Source organism: Python bivittatus, unplaced genomic scaffold (assembly GCF_059951505.1).
Source record: "Python bivittatus isolate LINGU-HERP-01145 unplaced genomic scaffold, Pbiv_v1 ctg000160_np1212, whole genome shotgun sequence".
NCBI lineage: Eukaryota > Metazoa > Chordata > Lepidosauria > Squamata > Pythonidae > Python > Python bivittatus.
Window position 1 is genome coordinate 7,884,386 of NW_028277076.1, and position 18,783 is coordinate 7,903,168.

Sequence of the window (18,783 nt, forward strand, 5' to 3'; positions counted from 1 at the left end):
AATTTCCTTGTGGTCTTCCATCCAAGTACCAACCCTTCGGCTTCGTTTATCCAAGATCTGCTCCTTGCTCTGGCACGTTAAAGGATAAAGAAACAGAAGGGCACAAAATAATTTGATCGTGCTGGAATACGACACAGGAAAACACAAATCCTAGCTAGAGATGTTCCCGTGTCCGTTGGTTCTTTAGCAAAAAAAATGTCAGCACCTAATGATTGGAACATGGTCCAACTCTGGCCGGTCCATGCTTGCTAAACCATAAATCATGGTTACCCACCAGCACAAGCTCCGGCCTCATGCTAAGCCATAAAAAAGGTAGCTCCATTTGTCTTCCTGTAACTGTGCCAAAGCCCTGACTGCTTTTTTTAAAACTTTGTCTTTGAAGAATGGTTAATTTATTTCTGATCGAAGTCATCAAATCAAATGATCGCAGCATTCCATGACAATCCCTTTTCTTAAAAACAAAAAAAAATCAACACATTTATTTTGCCTTAGAAAACACTTTGATAAGATCATGATTAGGAAATGACTTGTTTGCTTAACTAATCATGTTTCAGACTTTCAAACAAAGCTCCCTGAGATTGATTGATTGATTGACTGAAGGCCAATATAAAGAAAATAATAACGCGTGTCTGCTTTTTGAACAATTGATGTAGCTTATGCCACCCACCCACCCAAATACAGTGTTTTTCTAAAACCTCTGGATCACGATTTGCCCATTCCTGTCCACTTTTCAAGACTTTTTTTCTTTTTGGAAAGGCCTATTAACTGTATTCACACAACATTTAACCTGATCGTTGAGTTAATCCCTTTCAACTCATGTTTTAAGCCCTCCTGGCCTCTTTTCTTGATCACATAAATCATGGTTTTCCCATAAAGGCTTTGATGTTTGGCTTGTATGAAAGCAGAATTCCCGCTACAGGGAAACTGAAGAACTCTGGTTTAATGTCAGCTAAGCAATCAAAGACTATGGCTCATTATCCCAGATAACTGCAATTAAATTCGATTTCTCTGAGCAAAGGTTGTGCATTAGAAAAGAAGGGTGGACATCTTGGATGGATAGGCAAGTAAGGAGATAGGTAAATATATCAAGATACAAATATAGTTATAAATAACTGAACTCCACCAATGTCTAATGTCAGCCAAGTATTAAATGTCAAAGCTGGAACAGAAGTGGGGCAAAAAGAAGAAGAATGATCCTGGAAAAATTCATCCAAACCCAGCCAATTAATTTTTCCTGGGTCTGGTCCAATTACCGTTCCTCATTATATCTAACCAGATTTGCATCGACCTTAATTCAAGTCAGCATTTCTTCCTCTCTCTCTGATCGTCTTTATTTTGTGTAAAAGCTCTCTATTCCCCTAGTCCACTTCCAGGAACTCTCAGTTCCTCAATGTAACACCCACGGAGGCTATTTCCATTTTTAAAAAAGCAATCTGCTTGTTTTCCCTAAATGGAAAGAGGGAGAAGAAAGCTGGAGAATTAGGGAGCCAACTGGAAGGAGGCGAGAAATGGAGCTTCGAGTCGTTTTACAAACTTATTTTCCATCAAGGCAGACATTTTGTGAGTGTGCCCATGAAACATTAGCAAAACTCCCACGGTGGCCACCCCCCCCAAAAAAAGGTTGGAGATCAACCCCTCCTAATTCTGTCTTCGTTTGCATTCCACGGCTTTTAAAAGCAAGGGATCAAACGCTTCTTATGAGTCGAGCCCGCGGAAAAAAAGAAAAGGACTGCGTTTAGGGGTAGCAGAACAGATGGCTCCTCGCTCCTCTCGCGTTTCAAGTTTTAAAACAGCCCCTAATTAAGTCACTTAAAGGAGATCCTAATGAGGTGGTGTCGGGAGACATTCATTATCAAGACATTTCAAGAACAGCCCGGAAAAAGAAAAGGCCATTATCAGAGAATAGCTTAAGTTACACCCCCAACTGCATTTCTTAGTCAAGCTTCAGAATATTCCATATATTTTATTTTATTTTTATTTATTTATTCATCAAATTTGTCACCGCCCATCTCATGAAATATATAAATTTATATATATCTCCTTCCAGTTGGCTCCCTAATTCTCCAGCTTATTTCTCCCTCTTTCCATTTAGGGAAAACAAGTACACACAAATAATACACACACACACATATATATATGATAGATAGATAGATAGATAGATAGATAGATAGATAGATAGATAGATAGATAGATAGAGAGAAGGAAGGAAGGAAGGAAGGAAGGAAGGAAGGAAGGAAGGAAGGAAGGAAGGAAGGAAGGACAGGATGGATGGATGGATGGATGGATGGATGGATGGATGGATGGATGGATGGAGTTCATAACTTTGGTGATCCTTTTCAGCACGAGTTGGCCAAAATGATGTCAGCACTGGCAAATGTAAGATGGGGGGGGAGGAAGATATATTTAGAGCAGAAATTATGGGTGGGAAGGATCACAGAGTTAGATGAGAGCCTTTCCTCAAATGATTATTACACGTCCCAGGTCAGTCCGAATAATTTTACGTTCACTTTCTTTGATCAGATGAGAACGCTTTAATAATGCAGAGCATTGCAAAGTTTTGCATTGACGTTTACATTACCTGTCTTTGCTCAGATGAGAAAAAAAAATAAGCATGAAATAAAGTTCTTCAATAAGTTGATCAGGTGAGGGAAGAAAACGACACATGATGTAAAGTCTTGCACCAAGTTTAACTTTCTTTGATCGATTGACGTTTGATGAGAAAACTTCTATTACATACAAGGTGGCAAAGTTTTGCACAAATTGTATCTTAATTTTCTTTTATCCAACAAGGAAACTTTGCTTGCAAAATGTTGCAAACTTTTACACCGCAGAGGTGAACATTTGCAAATTTTCTTAAACGGGTCCCATTTTTATAACAGCGGTATCTAAACGTCATTTGATCGTCAGTATTCTGTTTGTTTCTGCTCTTTCACCGAAATGAACTGGATTGATTATTGATTTTAAACACGGCTTCCTGCCAACTTAAGAGACAAAAGTTGAATCAAATAAGTGCGAGTCACGCCAAAATTATGTGTTATCAGAAAGGCAGAAGACATCCTTCTCACACCATCACAAATGTAAGACACTGTCTTTACATTCCCCCCCCCCCCCAGCAACAGGTTAAAACACCTTTTTAAAAAATATCCAGTTCTTCTAATCCAACTGTTTTTATTAATGTATTATTATTTATTAAACTGACATGCCGCTCAACTCCCAGCGACTCTGAGCGGTTTATAAATTGTTAAAAAAAAAAAAGATTAAAACAAGAAAAGAACCCTGACTTTATTTATGTACTTTAAAATGTGATAAGGCTACTAGTGACTCTGGGTGGCTGGCAATACAGAAAACCGAACGGAATAAAAACCACAGAAGATGACACGATGTCACACCCTCAAGGTGCAAACCAAATTCTTCCGTCATGTCAGGCTTTTGAACGCTGTTGAAATTGATCGGCAGGTTTCAGACCGTGGCTTGTTCCTGGGAGCCCCTCCGCACAAACTCCCCCCAAGAAATGCCTTACTAAGTAAAATTGCAAAAGGTTTTACACGAAAGTAAGTCACCGATCAGGCCCAAAGGTAAGAAGGAAGGGGAGCATTCAGAAACCCGGTTTCAGATGAAGGGTTCTTCTTGGCCCAGCGAATTCAGTATTTACTGCTTTAATTGGCTGCGATTCTGGGGGAAGAAAAGGTTTGGGGAGCTCTTAGGGACCCCCAATGATCATCTAATCTAACCCTCTGCAATTTGCAGGAAGACCACTCTTTAAAAGCCTCCAAAGACAGAGAAACCACAACATTTGCAGAGGTTTCTCTTTTTCCCCCTTCTCTTCACTGGAAAAAACGCAAGTCGACTTGGGGGCCGACGTTCACACCAAAACCACTCTGTTACGGTTCAGGGTCTTTGATCAGAGTTAGAAAGAGTTCGCGGATTGACGATTTTCCAGAGGGTCCCATACGGGGGAAAATCTTTCCCAGGACTTTTCAATCTGCCTCTTTTGAACTGGAGAATGGCAGCGGTTGAAGCTGCAGAAGCTGAAGCCGAAAGCAAAGCAGATGTTCGGCGCTGAGCTACAGCCTCTCGCCGTGAGTCACATCTGCGCAAGTGCATCTGTGAAGCATCACTCACTTTTCCGACAGTCTATCAACCATCTGGGCAGTGCAATGAAGCCCCCATATTTGTCAGGGTTAGCTTCTCCTGCCTTCCAAGAAGCCCTAGAGCAGTGTTTCTCAACCTTGGCAGCTTGAAGATATGTGGACTTCAGCTCCTAGAATTCCCCAGCCAGCATGGCTGGCTGGGGAATTCTGGGAGTTGAAGTCCATACATGGGAGTTGAAGTCCACACCAAATCAGAAAGTTGCCACCCGTGCTTGCAAAAACATTATAGGGTGTTCCCTATAACACCATAATTCAGAGTCTTCCTTCCTTCCCTTCCTTCCTTGAATTTCCTTCCCTTCCTTCCCTTCCTCAAATTTCCACATTCCTCTTCTTCAAGTCTTCTTCCTCAATAAATATCCAGCAAACTCTTGGTCAAAATGTCCAGAAATGACCTCTAGTGGCCACTCAAACATCTTGCACACTGTCAGAGTCTAAACACTGGAGGGAGGGAGGGAGGGAGGGAGGGAGAGAAAGGAAGGAAGGAAGGAAGGAAGGAAGGAAGGAAGGAAGGAAGGAAGGAAGGAAGGAAGGAAGGAAGGAAGGAAGGAAGGAAGGAAGGAAGGGAAGGGAAGGGAAGGGAAGGGAAGGGAAGGGAAGGGAAGGGAAGGGAAGGGAAGGGAAGGGAAGGGAAGGGAAGGGGAGAGAGAATTTGTAAACTCTTTGTCAGCCCAGATGACCTGGGGAAAACACCACTTCCAGCTGCATAAAGGGACATTCACAATGGTGATGGAATTAACCATCCTGTTACCTGAATTTCATAGATTTCAAAGATGACTTCAAGGACAATTAATTATAAGAGACTCCAGAATTGGTCATTCCATCTCTTTGGTCTTCTGACAAATGAAAGGAACTGTTACCTTCAAATCTTAAACCACCATAAAATTTGAGAGGGGGGGCTTCTGAGGTCATCCAATCCAACCCTGTTAGTGCAGGATGCACTAAAGTGCCCCTGATAGATGTCCCCCCCAGGCTCTGGTTTGGAGGTCTCCAGTGAAGATCACGTGGCAGCCTGTTCCACCGGCTGACACTCATAAATTCAGGAAAATCCTCTGACCTCTATAGCCTGAATCTAGTTCCCTGTAGCGTGAAACCGTCAGTTCTGGTGCCTAGCTTCAGTTTCTTGCTATGTAAGCCTCCGTTCCTTCTAGACGCAATCCGCTAGAAAGGTGAGCGTGCGTGATTTATGGTTTTGATGACTAGACAGGATAAGCTATAAAAATAAGAGAGTCATGACGTAACCTTAGAGCAGTGTTTCTCAACCTTGGCAACTTTAAAAAGTTTGAAAACCCCTCTCCCCACCTCTTATCCTCTACACGTGTTGGCCTCTAACTTCCATCATTGCCAATCAGCTGGGGATGATGGGAGTTGAAATACAAGACCTCTGGAGGACACAAGGCTGTCTTGCAGCTGTCTTCTATTGTCCTAGAGCAGTGTTTTTCAAAGTCGGCCACTTTAAGATGCGTGGACTTCAACTCCCAGAATTCCACGGTGGGGATGCTGGCTGGGGAATTCTGGGAGCTGAAGTCCAGGTATCTTAAAGTGGCCAAGTTTGAAAAAGACTGTCTTAAACTATACTAAACCCCTTGTGATCAGTGGCTGTAATAAAGACCCTGCAACAGCTTCTCAAGCCATTCTTCCACTATTATTGTGTACAGACTCCTCCTGCCACCCTGTGGTCAATTTTACACCCACAGATACACATAAGCCCTGTTTTAAAGCACAGTTGTATCTAAAACGCCACAGCCAGCAAGTGAAATTTCTCAGCACTTCGTCAGATTGCAATAGGATAGAACAGTGTTTCTCAACCTTGGGAACTTTAAGATGAGTGGACTTCAACTCCCAGAATTCCCCAGCCAGCATGCTTTAAGATGGGTGGACTTCAACTCCCAGAATTCCCCAGCCAGCATGGGGAATTCCAAGGATTCCCTCAACATTCTGGCTGGGGAATTCTGGGCGCTGAAGTCCAATCATCTTAAAGTTGCAAAGCTTGAGAAAACACTGGCCTAACACAATACAGTTTTAGTCTTCCTGTGGAATCAGTTTCCTGAACTGGCCTACCTCGTAGGGCTGACAAACAGCCACCTCTTTATCCACAATCTGGTAAATCAAGGATGTGCAGCTTTGGGGTGGGTTTCTTCCTAAGCTCGCCACGATTTGTGGGTGCGATCAACCTGCTCCTTCTCAAGCCGTGTTGGAGTAGCAACCGATCGTAATAAAGAGAGTGGAAATTTTGCCTTTCGAACTAGCTCTAGAGCAGAGCAGAGCTTTGACCCTGAAGCAGCGTTCCTCCAGCCTCCAGAGGTAGGGGCTTCAACTCCTAGAAACCAGATGTTTCTCCCTTGCCCTGGTGTCAAAGCAGACACTACCGAGGTGGTTTCACTACTCCAGTGTCAAGAAAGGATCTTGCACCATTCTGGCTTTGCTGAGTCCACAAACACCATGGCAAGCCTGTTGGGAACCCCCCATCTGCCCCTGATTCATAATTACGTCCTCAGAGGACTGGTTTCAGAAAGGAGCTGTCAAGAGACCCCTCACGTGAAAGCATGCCTCTTCTGGAAATGCCTCTTCTTCATGCGATCCTTTGGGACCCTCCCATCAGTTCAGGCCCCCTCCTCCTGCATTTGGCGGAAGCTGTTCAGCCTTTGCCATCCTGGAGGACCATCTTGGGCTCCCTTGCAACACCGCATTGCTCCACTTTGCACCACGTCCGACAAGCCTCTTAGGAGAATGATTTCATCCCGGGCAGCCAAAATCAATCGGATTCCTCCGGACCACGGGGCAGGAACCTTGAACTTCTTCCTTCAGCAGCAAACCGATGAACTCAGCACTTCTCCAGGAAAACAGCAAAAAAAAAAATCTGCTCTTCTCATTCGGTGCTGCCAAACCCAAGCAAAAGTTAAGCTCCAGAGCGATAAGGATATTTATTTATAGGCCTGACTGTGCATTTTTGCAGACGTAACCCCTCGCAAAAAATGTAGACACCCTCCCTCTTGGTAGCTCCTTTGGGGGAAGAAGATGGAAAGTGCAGATTCAAATGGCTAGTGGAATCCAATTATTCCTTTCCGCGGTTGGGGATCTGCAGGCTGGATTAAAATAAGGTCATTGTCTCATGCTGTGAAAATTTGGGGGATTTTTTTTTCAACACAAGACCGTGCAATGCTCAGCGTCCCCCTTCCAAGCCAATGGTGCTTTCCCAAAAGTTGTTGCCAAACTGTAGTCATTAACATGACTTGGTTAAATACATGGGGAGGACGCATACTAACTTTCAAGGGTAAGGAATAAGTCACCAGACTGCAACCAGAAGCACCAAGTTTCAAGTCCTCATTGTGGGTCAGCTCCAATAAGTAGAGCAGACCAGGAAAGTAATTCCACAGGAAGGCTAAAACTACTTTGATTGAGGTTGGTTACAATAACAGAATCGTGCAAGTCTGATTGTGCTGGACCTTCTCTCCCCTTCCTATACCCATGTGAATTAGGGAGGTGTCTATCTGAGTCACTTCTGAATGTTTTTTCATTGCTCTGGACTTAAAAAGTGTTTCTGCCCCTAGGGAAGAGTTCATGCATATTTCCACTAAGGTCATCTTCTTTGCACAGGCCTGACCAAGAGACGGGGGCCATCGCTTTTTCTGAGTGAAGCCAACTCCACCAGGCTGTTGTTGGGGCAGAGGGAACAGGAGTGCAAGCTGTACCACCCTGAGACCCTAGAGCAGTGTTTTGCAACTTTATCAATGTTAAGATGTGTGGACTTCAACTCCCAGAATTCCCCAGCCAGCATGGTTGGGGCATTAACAGGGAAATCACTGGCCTAGGGTATTAGCATGCTGGCTGGGGAATTCTAGGAGTTGAAGTCCATATATCTTAAAGCCGCTAAGGTTGAGAAACTCTGCCCTAAAGGAAAAGCAATAAAAGAATTGGTTTCCAGACTGATAAAAAAAATAGGTAAACAGGCAGCTGCAAATTCTTCCATTGTTGGTGAAAAGACCTGCTGTCCTTCTGGATCATGGGAAGGCATTAGAAAGAAAATAAAATCTCTAATGGGGTACGCTGGTTCTAGAAGGGAAGTAGTTCAGCTGCAGGAATTCTCGCAAGTCCATCACTTTCATCTCAATAAATCTTGTTGAAGAAAACTCTGAAAATCATGCTTGGAAAAGACTCCCTTTTCCAAGACAGGCAGGATAGAAATATAATGCAATAAAATCAACACAAAAGAAAATCAAATTTAGTTGGTGGCCAGACCTTGTCTGTATTTTGCAGCATGGCCTCCCAAAGGCCCAACTCCCCCACCCCCGCCAAACAAACTGAGGGATCCGTTTCACGGGCATTTCTTGGCAGAACAACAGCCCACCACAAGCAAATTTTCTTTTCATTTTGTTGAAAGACACTCACTGTCTCTCCTTTAGCCATTCGGTTTTGTTTCTTTAAGGTGAGGGGGCGTGTTTTGGCCTGAAATCTTTTTCTTCCCGAATGCCCTCCCTCGACACAGAAAGACCTCTGTGTTAATCTCCAGCATCTCCAGGTTAGAGGAGTTAAGACAGACTCCAGTCATAAATCTGGCAGCGTCACTGTGGGACGATGTGACCTTCCGGAGCATTTGAACCCACAGTCTGACTCAGTTAAAAACAATTTCCTATGCTTTTATGTTTCCAGCATTGCTGGAGAGGATCTGCTCTAGACCTCAATCGTGATGCAATTAACTGAGCCTTCTTAGAGCATCTACAGTTCAGAATAGTCTTGGGAAAACTTTTATTTTTAAAGTCAGATCTCTCCTGGTACAGAAATATCCTGGCATGAAAGTCCTTTGGCTGTTGGCTATTGGCTAAAGAAGTCTTAAAGGACAAATTGGTATACAGCAAATGCTCAGTTTAATGAACTAATGTGTGGAACAGGGGTCTGTTAAATCAGAATGTCCGTTAAATCTAAAAAGGATTTTACACATGTGTACTGTGCATAGGATCTGCAAAGTGAAGAAAATGGGACTAAAATTAAATATAAAGAAGACCAAACTAATGATAATAGGTAGACCAACCAGCCCAAGAATTGACAATGAAGATAATGAAATGATGAAGAGCTTCTGCCTTTTAGGATCAACAGTAAAGAAACCAACAGTCAAGAAATACCCAAGTAGCACTTGGTAGAGCAGCCACAAAGGCCTTGGAAAAGATACTCAGATGCCATGATGTGTCTATACCTACAAAGATCAGAATCGTGCAAGCCGTGATATGCCCTGTGACACTCTATGGAAGTGAAACTTGGACTTTGAAGAAACTGGATAGAATGAGTATTGACACTTTTGAACTTTGGTGTTGGAGAAGACTCCTGAGACAACCATGGACAGCCAAGAAAACAAGCTGATGGATCATCAAACACATCAACCCAGAGGTCTCACTTGAGGCACAAATGACCAGGCTCAAATTACACTATTCTGGACACCTTATATGAAGATCTAGTTCTCTGGAGAAGACTCTGATGCTGGAGAAGGTGGAAGGAAAGAGAAGAAGAGGACAACCAGCAGCAAGATGGATGGACTCAATTACAATGGCAATGGGGGCACCATTGGAAGACCCAAAGCACCAAGTTGAGGACAGATCATGGAGAAAATCTATCTGTGTGGTTGCTAAGAGTCAGCACTGACTTGATAACACACACTCAGTCAACCCATTAATTTATATCTGGGCAAGCCATACAATTCCTTGAGAAGTCCATAGTCCCAGAAAAAGTGGAAGGAAGGAGAAGAAGAGGATGACCAACAGCAAGGTTACAGAGGTGATGGGGGCACCATTAGAAGAGCTGAAAGACCAAGTTAGGGATAGATCGTCATGGAGAAAATCTATCTATGTGGTCAGTAGGAGTCAAAAACGACTGGATAGCACATAATCCATGACAAATCACTTGTGTATTTTTGGCGCTGTACACATGGACCAAATAAGAATGTTCTTTCATCACGGGAAAAAACACACGGACAGGTTTAACCCATCAAATCCGAAGACCACTAAAGTGAACGCTGTCAAACGGAGGGCTTTTCATCACGACCATATTACGAAACCCACCTCTCTCTCTAGCGTGCAATAATTCCGTGCCTCTTCAATAGCCTGCCGTCGCCAGAAGAAAATCTATTTCAAGACGAACCGAACATTATCCACGGAGGATAAAGCGGAAGGAGTAAAAGTTGATCAAGTTTTATTTGTTCAAAAAGGAGAGAGAGAGGAGAGAGGAGAGCTCTGCGGCTTGAATGAGCTACAAGGCCCAGATGCAAACTTTGCTGTTTCTAACCAACGTTCCTAGAATGAGAATTCAAAATTCAATATTCCGCTCTGAGATTTTATTTATTGTTCAAAGCTTCATAAAACAGCAAGGCAGATTGGGGAGCAATTGGGCGGTTTGAGCAACTGGATAGCACCGAATAACTGCTGTTTCCATTCAGAGAGATTATAAAGGCATCTGTCCTCACGAGGTTTCGCAAGGTTTTTGCTGATCTTTTAATCGGTGCATTTTCTGTATTACTCTCTTTCAAGTTATAGGCTTCTCTTCTCCCTGATCAATTAGGAGAGAAAGAATTCTTACAAACATATGGTGAGAAGATGCTACAGAAGTTCATTTCCCCTACAAATGTCCGGGACTTTCCCCAACCAAGGATATTAAAGTCTAGGCGAAAAAAAGATAAATCTCCCTTCTGTTGATTTGTGTTAGATCATCAAGACGTGCATTTGATCAAGAAAACGGAGTGGCCTGAAAAGTGGTGGGATCCGGAGTTTTTTCTGTCCAATCCAAGGCGATCAAAAACTATCTTGGGTTTTATGCTAGCCCAGGGTTGTCTGAAAAGTCACGGTGGCCAGGTTGATGCAACATATACAGTCACCTTGAGGCTTAATGTAATATGTGAATGCATGATTAGGCCCTCTTCCAGTTAGGTCCTTGAAGAAAAGCCCAAAATCCAGCTAACCACACCCTCTAAACATGTGGATTTCTGGCCAAGGAATTCTGGGAGTTGAAGTCCACATATCTCCAAGTCACCAAAGTTGAGTAGGACTGGTCTAAGCCTACAAAACGTGCCCAGATGTTTGCGGCAAGGGGGTGAGTAGTATTACAACATTTGGAAGACGCCTACTGGGAGCAGAGATGAACAAGCACAGGGAATTCTCTACCCCATGAATCTCTTGGTAGGGAGACCACTAGGAAATGCCAAGACTTTCAGTACTTGGTGGTGTTCAAAGACCAGAGATAGGGTGGACCATCTCTAAAAGACGAATTAAGTCATAAGTAGCCCTTCTATGTTCAAAAATTGCTCAGCAGGTATCAGCTTCTGGGTGACCTTCCCTGCAGTGGGAAGCTAAGCTGGTTGAAGCCTTGAAGAGGACACCACCAGACGATCCCAAGACTAGGAAAAGCTACACCAGGAAGCTGAAAAACATTGGGGTGGAAGACAAACTGCTTCTAGACCTCTGCCAAAAAAAAAGAAAAAAATCAACAAAGACGTATCTATGTGATGCCCAGGAATCCAAGATGATTTTTTATTTTCACCTCCCCTTCATCCTTTTTTAAAACTTGTGTTTCAGAGGCCAAGATAACCTGAATAGTCTTTTGACCTCCAAATCACACCAGGGCAGCGTGGACTGGCTAACACCCAAGACACTCCAATCTTATATTTGTTTTTCTCAGCCATCCCACTTAGTGGAAATTATCTATAACCCAAACCCAGCGTCCCAACTACCCACATAATAAAAAGGGAGGATAAAGCCTGCTACTTATGCAGATGAAAGGGGTCTGTGTGTGTGTGTACTTGCTAAACTTTGGAGCAAAAACAGCATATGCAAGGGTGGGAAAACTTAAATCCTAGCTATAAATTCATGAGAAACAGGGGTGGAATCGGGCAAACATGATCCTCTGTGGTTCCTACCTAAAGGGTCAACTGCAAAGCAATCCGTATTTACTGATTTCGGACCCCGTCCAGCTCTCCCTGGAGAAGATGAGAAGCCTGCCAAAAATGAGACGCGCTCCGGAGAGAAAACAAGGGCTAAACGGAGCTCGAAAACCAGAGACTAACCACAAGGCCGTGGCTAGGGCGTCTGTTTGGAGAGTCAATTTGGAAAGCGGATCCTTCCAAACCGTGAATTTAAAGAGAAGTCCAAGTCAAAAGTTCAGCTCCGTGCAAAGCCAAGGACGACGTGAAGGAACCTCGGAGAAGTCCTGTTGTTGCAGGACAGAGGCTGAGCAAGAGGGGAGGGAGAAGGAAGCCGTGTGAACACAAGAGAGTCCTGTTTTTCAAGCCACTTCAGGATCTTGGTGGAAACTTTTACAGTCAATCAAGGGGAAAAAAAGACACACACACAGGGACAGAGATCAGGGGTCTCTGTCTGAAAGAAGAGCCATTTTTGAGGCCCTTTGCAAAACTACAAGGCCAGAGAAATAAGATTCCCCCCTCCAACTATCACAAAAGGGCTCCCAGCCTCAGGCTAAGCCATGTTCTTTAAAATAATCATGGTTTGCTGACAAAGCTCTGCCTCACATCACGCTACACCTGGATTACAGGCCACAATGCCCTAATCCAAACACATTAACTCCAAGTCAAGAAAACAACCTATTGGTTCACTCTAGCCAGATGTTTGAGCCCAGCCGATAATTTACAATCACATCTGCTTATTTATTTGGATTTAGCAAGGATCTGCCGAGCTCTCACATCCACAGAATATTCAGAAATGATGGGGTTGTACTAAAATGATTCAGGGGGCTCCCAAATTGGGGGGAACTGGTTTAATTTCCAAGACTAATAGCCACATGTTTTAAGAGGAAAGAGTGACACCCATGGAAGCCCCCAAAAAGCTACAATTTTTCTTAGGCTTTGTTCATCCAGCATGCTTGTGTGTTTAACCATGAATCACAGCTAGGTGAAGTCATGCAACTAACTAAGCTAGAACCAAGATCTTTGGGGTTTATTTTTTTACATAAAGCCCCTGATTTCATCATGATTGTAGGGCAATGTTTCTCAACTTTGGCAACTTGAAGAAGTGTGGACTTCAACTCCCAGAATTCCCCAGCCAGCATGGCTGGCTGGGGAATCCTGGGAGTTGAAGTCCGCACCTCTTCAAATCTCCAAGGTTGAGAAACACGGTTCTAGGTGGTTTACAATATTGAAACAACTTAAAACAATACAAACGCCAAGTATCTGTAGAAAAATAAATATACCCAAATCCACCACATTTCAGCTGGTGGGAAGCCAATCTTAGATTTGCTCTCATTGAACAGCAAAGTAGGGATTTCCGATCTACTTGGAAAAACATGTATAAAAATATATTCACCAACTGCAGCTGCGAGGACCAGTGAAGGCTCTTAAACTTGCAGCATTGAAATCGTATGTTGAACACTATACAGAGCCATACTCTCCCCTAAGCTAATTTGGGAAGAAACACCTTCCCTATCATCAAAATACTTTAATTAAGCAGTCCAAAGTTCAGTTTTCCAGCTCTGGGATCCTCAAAGCCACTTCTCTGTAATCCCTCCCACTCCCAACCCGAGTTTCAGATGAGTCAGGAACTGACTTCCTATAGGAGGAGGAGAAGTAAAAGAAGAAATCCCTGGACTTCAATTAATCACCCAGCTGATTAAATGATTACCAAAGAGATGCAAACATCTGTACCATTTTTTTTTTTTTTACAGGCGTGCAACAAGAGCAAATTAAACCCTACTTAGAAGCCATTCAACACACACATCACACTAACCCTTCGTGTGGTTGCTTTCATGCTTCATAGGTTGTGGTTTGCAAACTGGGTTTCGCACACATACAGAGAGCGAGTCGAGTCTGCAAAACTTCCTTCTGCTCATTGATTCAGATTGTCTTCTTAGATTTTTTTTTTTTTTAATAACCACACACCAGACTTTGTTCTTTTTCCCCAGACCACCTTCATTCTTCAAGCCAATGATGGAAACAGCTGAAAGCAACTTCAATAGACCAGCCAGGTTCATACAACTGCTGAAGCCATTATTTAACCATGGTTTGTTGAATGACCGTGTGGTTGAACCAAAGTAGCCTGCTCCAAAGCACACCGCTTACAAACCAGCTTATGTATCATGAGGAGCCACCAACAAGCATGGTTTAGCATGATGTGTGATCACAGCCTTCAACCACAATACTGGTTTGTATAACCCCAAAAAGCAAACAGCATGATGAGTATTATGTACATAGGCGGAATCCGTGATCCCGTGTTAGCCTCCTGTTAACAATGACCATTTTAAAAGTTACGTGACCCAGAATATCATTTTGAAACATGCGTAACACAATTTCATCTTCAACTTCAGAAAAACCCAGCAAGATTCTGCAATTCTTTACACATATTCTGAACTCAAAGCTATCAATGCAGAATTTCTACCCATTTCATAAATGAGTTATACTAGCTAACACAGGCCGATGTAACCTCCCCCAACTTGGAACCCCACCATAAATGTGAGGACTCCAATTCCCAGCATTCCTTGGGCATCACGAGACTTCTGGGATTGATCCCAACACTCCAGAAGACCCCCAGATGAGAAAAGCCGAGTCAGGCAGTTCCCCTAATGTCCATACAACACTCAGAACCTAGTTACTTCATTAACCCATTCTCAGACGTGCATCGTCGACGGAGTTGGAAACTTCTCCAACAGGCTAGCTTCACGCCATATTTTAAGTCCTAAAAGCTTCGCCCGGCATGCAAATTCACCCACTAGTTTTTAAGCCTGCCGTGCCAACCCGCCCACATGCTGAAAACACACTGGGAATCTTACCATGCTCCAGAAAGACGTTGCAATGGGTCCCCCCCTGCTTTGATGTTTCTTTCTTTACCCCACCCTTGATAAAGTGCAGGGCGGGGAGACTCGGCCTCCGTTGGTCCCCCAGAACTTTTCCAGGCTGTTGACCCATAAAGGTAGATTTCCCCACACGAGACGACGCGGTCTTCTGAATGGACAGAAAACTTCACAGATGTGTTCCAAGCTCCGAAGTTCAGAGAAAGACACACGCTTTTCCTTTCCTTCAGCACAGCGTAGGTTCACCCAACGCACAGTTCCACCGTGTCACTACGCCGGCTTTTAAGGACTCATCTTCCCTTGTTCCATCTTCCAACGTCCGAAGTTTCACCCGGAGTAAGGTGAGGTCATCAGACTGCAAAATGTTATCCAAGTTGCCTTTTTCTCGCATAGCGCAGGCCAAAATTCCGACCACTTTGGCTTCAAGTATTATTCAAACTGGAACAACAAGGTCCAAGAATTTTTTTCCTTCACCAGCCCCAAATACAAGGGTCCAAATCTCCATCCGTCACAGGAGTCCGAGGAAAGCGAACTGTTTCAGTAGTATTCAGTCTCATTCAAACTCTTCTCAGTCCCATCATAATTCTGTCCTCGCTGTTTCTGCCTGTGATGGTCCAATGAAAGGAAAATAAGAATTGGTGCAGGTGGGAATCATTTTAAGGGCGAAATCATCAAGAAGCAGAGATATTAATGTATAGATTCAACAAACACAGTCACAGTTAGATGTTCTGAGCAGCAAAAGAGTTGTGAGTCCTTGAAAGAAGGAGGAGGTTAGTCCAAAGAGATGGAAAGCAAAAGAGATGGAGGGGAGAGATGCATGTGAGGGTCATCCCAGGTCAATGCTGCCAGATTGTCCTCAAAGGCAGGTGTTTGGGGTCACTCAAGTGGGGCTCAGTGGCTTTCCTGAAGATGGGGGTGCAGCGTCAATTCAGAAGCAGCAGGAAGACCCAGGCAAGACTGCAGAAACCTGGAGCCTCTGAGGATGAAGGTCTGAAGGGCCCCCTTCTAATTATACTGTGGGAGGTTAGAGAAGACCGGGAGAGAAAAAGTGGGAAGGAAGGAAGGAAGGAAGGAAACGACAGTGGTGAAGATGGGGGGTCGGAAATTTGGAAGTGAAAGGGAAGGAAAATCGGTCAGATGGTGAGATCAGAAAATAAGGGATGAAGGGAAGGAATTAGGAAAGGAAAATCTGAAGGAAGAGGAAGGGAGGGAGCCAGGGAAAGTCTGGAAGATGGCAGAAAATTGAAAGTGAAAAGGAAAGGAAAGTTGATAAAATTGTGAAATCAGTTAAGAAGGAAGGGAGGGAAAAGGGAGGAAGGGGAAGGGAAAGGCAGGGAGGGAGGAAAGTGAAATCTACAAGATGATAAAGTCAGAAAATGGGGGGAAGGAAGAAGGGAAGGAAGGAAGAAGGGAAGGAAAGGGAAGGGAAAGGGAGGTCTGGAAGAGGCGAGGTCAGGATAGGAGAAGGCCGGACGGAAGGCGAGCCAAGCTGTCGGGCCGGCGGGCAGCCCGGAGGCGAAGGTCCCGGGAGGCGGCGCGGCGGGGCGGGGGCGGCGGGGGGGCGAGGGCGCCCTCCCTCCCTGCCGCGCGGCCGGCCAGAGGCCCGGGTGCCTCAGCGCAGGCGGGGCGCCCGGAGGCGCGCGGGGGCCGGTCGGGTCCGGGGCGGCGGCGGCGGCGGCGGGGGGCCGGGCCCCATGGGCAGGGGGCGCGGGCTGGCTGGGGCGCCGGCCGGCCGGCTCTCTGCCTGCGGCGGCCTAGGCGGCGGCGGCGGCAGCGGCAGCCATGGCGGAGGGAGGGCGGAGGGCGGCGCCCGGAGGAGGAGCAGCGGCGGCGGCAGCGAGCGAGCGCGGGCGGGCGGGCGGCGGGACCCGCGGCACCATCCTCCCCTGCCGCCCGGGGAAGGCAGCCCCCGCTGCCAGCCGCGGCACCATCCTCCCCAGCCGGCAGACCCCCCATCCCCACCCCGCCGCTTTCATCTCCTCCTCTCCACCCCCAACACACTGGACCACAACCCCCATCCTCCACAGCCCAAGGCCTTTCCTCCCCGCCCGCGCCCATTCTCCAACCTGCTTCTCGTCGGTCGTGCTGGGCTCTGGCACCCATCATCCTCTGCCAGGAGCGCCCTCGGGGCAGGACGTCACTTAGTTAAGAGACGAGACACACAGATTTCCCCCCCCCTTTTTTTTTTTTTACTAAAACCACCGAGCGTAAAGCAAAACCCTAAAACTGTATCATAAAACGCAAGTTTGAAAAAAATGTAAAAACGTAAGGAACTCATGTTTCCTTCGTTTGCTTTTGTTCCGAAGTCCGGATGCAACAGTAGCAAGAGCGAAGTATACCCAACGCCTTCAAAGCAGCGACCGTCAAGCAGAGAAACTTGGAATAAGCAATTAAAACCTTACCCTCGAAAAACGTGGAATACAAACGCCTTCGCTTATTTGCCTCCTGCAATTTTCATCCAGAAAGGAATAGAGATTTTAATTTGGGGGGGGGGGTTTGAGGCAGGGAGCCAAAGTTGCTTGGCATGCAATCCATAGAAGGAATATTATAAATCCCCCCCACTTTTAAAATCCTTTAAGGGTATCTTTCTTATTATGAGGGAGCAGCAATCCTCTGCCAAACGGCAGGAGACTGAAATGCGAGGACAGGTTGGATATATTAAAAATCTTTACTGATTAAGACTCGGCCCAGCCTCCAATTGGCTACAGGTGGTGCATCGTGGCCTCCTCCTTGTCAATCTAAACCCCGTTTGGTCTGGTTTAAAGACAGAATCACCCAAAACTCCCTTAGAGTTCAGGATACGGCATTTGGCCAACGCCAAACCGATTCGCTCCCTTTATCCGCACCAGCAGACCGGACGTAGAGGCGCTTTGTAAAGCCGCCCCGTCCGATAAACGGGACCGTAAAGCCAACATTTGTTGATCGATGGCACTTCTCACCCGGCTGGAGAAAAGAGAGCACAGCTCAGGAAGCCATCGCCGTGGCATCTCGGAGGAATGAAAAAGTTTCCGCGTATTTTTAAAACTGGGAAGAAAAAAAGTTGAAGGAATCCTAAGAGTGGAACACTGCACACTTACCAGATAATGCTAAAGGGCAGAATTTCATTTTGCAGTGTGACCCCTCCTGATTTTAATTGCATTTTAATTTGATTTAATTCAGTTTAGACAGCAGGCATGGAGGGATGAGTGTCACACTGGCAGACACCCTCTTGCAGATCCCAGAAATAATGTTTAGAAATCCTTTTCGAAGCAGACAAACACAGAGACATCAACTCCTAGAATTTTCCAGCCGGTATCTGGCCTTTGCTGAGAATTCTGGGAGATCCAGGGTGCCCTGCAGAAGGGTGGACTTCAACTCCCAGAATCCCCCCACCTGCATTCGGCGTTGCTGAGAATTCTGGGAGTTGAAGACTATATTCCTCGGGGGGGGGTCCCAATGGGATAGGCCTGGATAACAGCACAGCAACGCGGGTGAATCCAAATGGAATTTAGGGAACCATTCTGAAGATTGGGTCTTCCTCTGACCGAGCCTCGATCCATCCAGAGATTCGATTCTTATCTTGAGGACAAGTTGCTTGTTTTAAATTGCACATTATCAATTTACTCACTCGACCTGGATAGCTATTCCACTACCCAGAGCGGTTTTGTTAATAAGGTCTGTATTTCCCATAGTATATTTTCTCCAGTTTTGCTTAAAATCACCCCATGCCCAGAACTGGGTGTTCATTATGAACCAGACATTTTGGGCAACGGATAAAATGGGCTACAGCTTTTGAAACCTCTCCCTTAATAAAACTATTAACCTTTCAAAGTGCCACAGGACTCTTTGCAGTTACTTCCAAGAAGAAATTTCAGTAAAA

At 45.1% G+C, this 18,783-nt stretch overlaps 1 protein-coding gene across 2 annotated transcripts in view; it reads right to left on the bottom strand.

The window, feature by feature from the left end:
• ABL1 (ABL proto-oncogene 1, non-receptor tyrosine kinase) overlaps window positions 1–16,721 on the bottom strand; it is a 127,942-nt gene extending 111,221 nt beyond the window's left edge. For both annotated transcript variants that reach the window (XM_088147086.1, XM_088147085.1), the window contains exon 1: window positions 14,904–16,721. In XM_088147086.1, the coding sequence (XP_088003212.1) occupies window positions 14,904–15,039 (136 nt within the window). In that variant the 5' untranslated portion in view covers window positions 15,040–16,721. The remainder of the gene's footprint in view (window positions 1–14,903) is intronic.
• Between the last annotated feature and the right edge of the window lie 2,062 nt (window positions 16,722–18,783).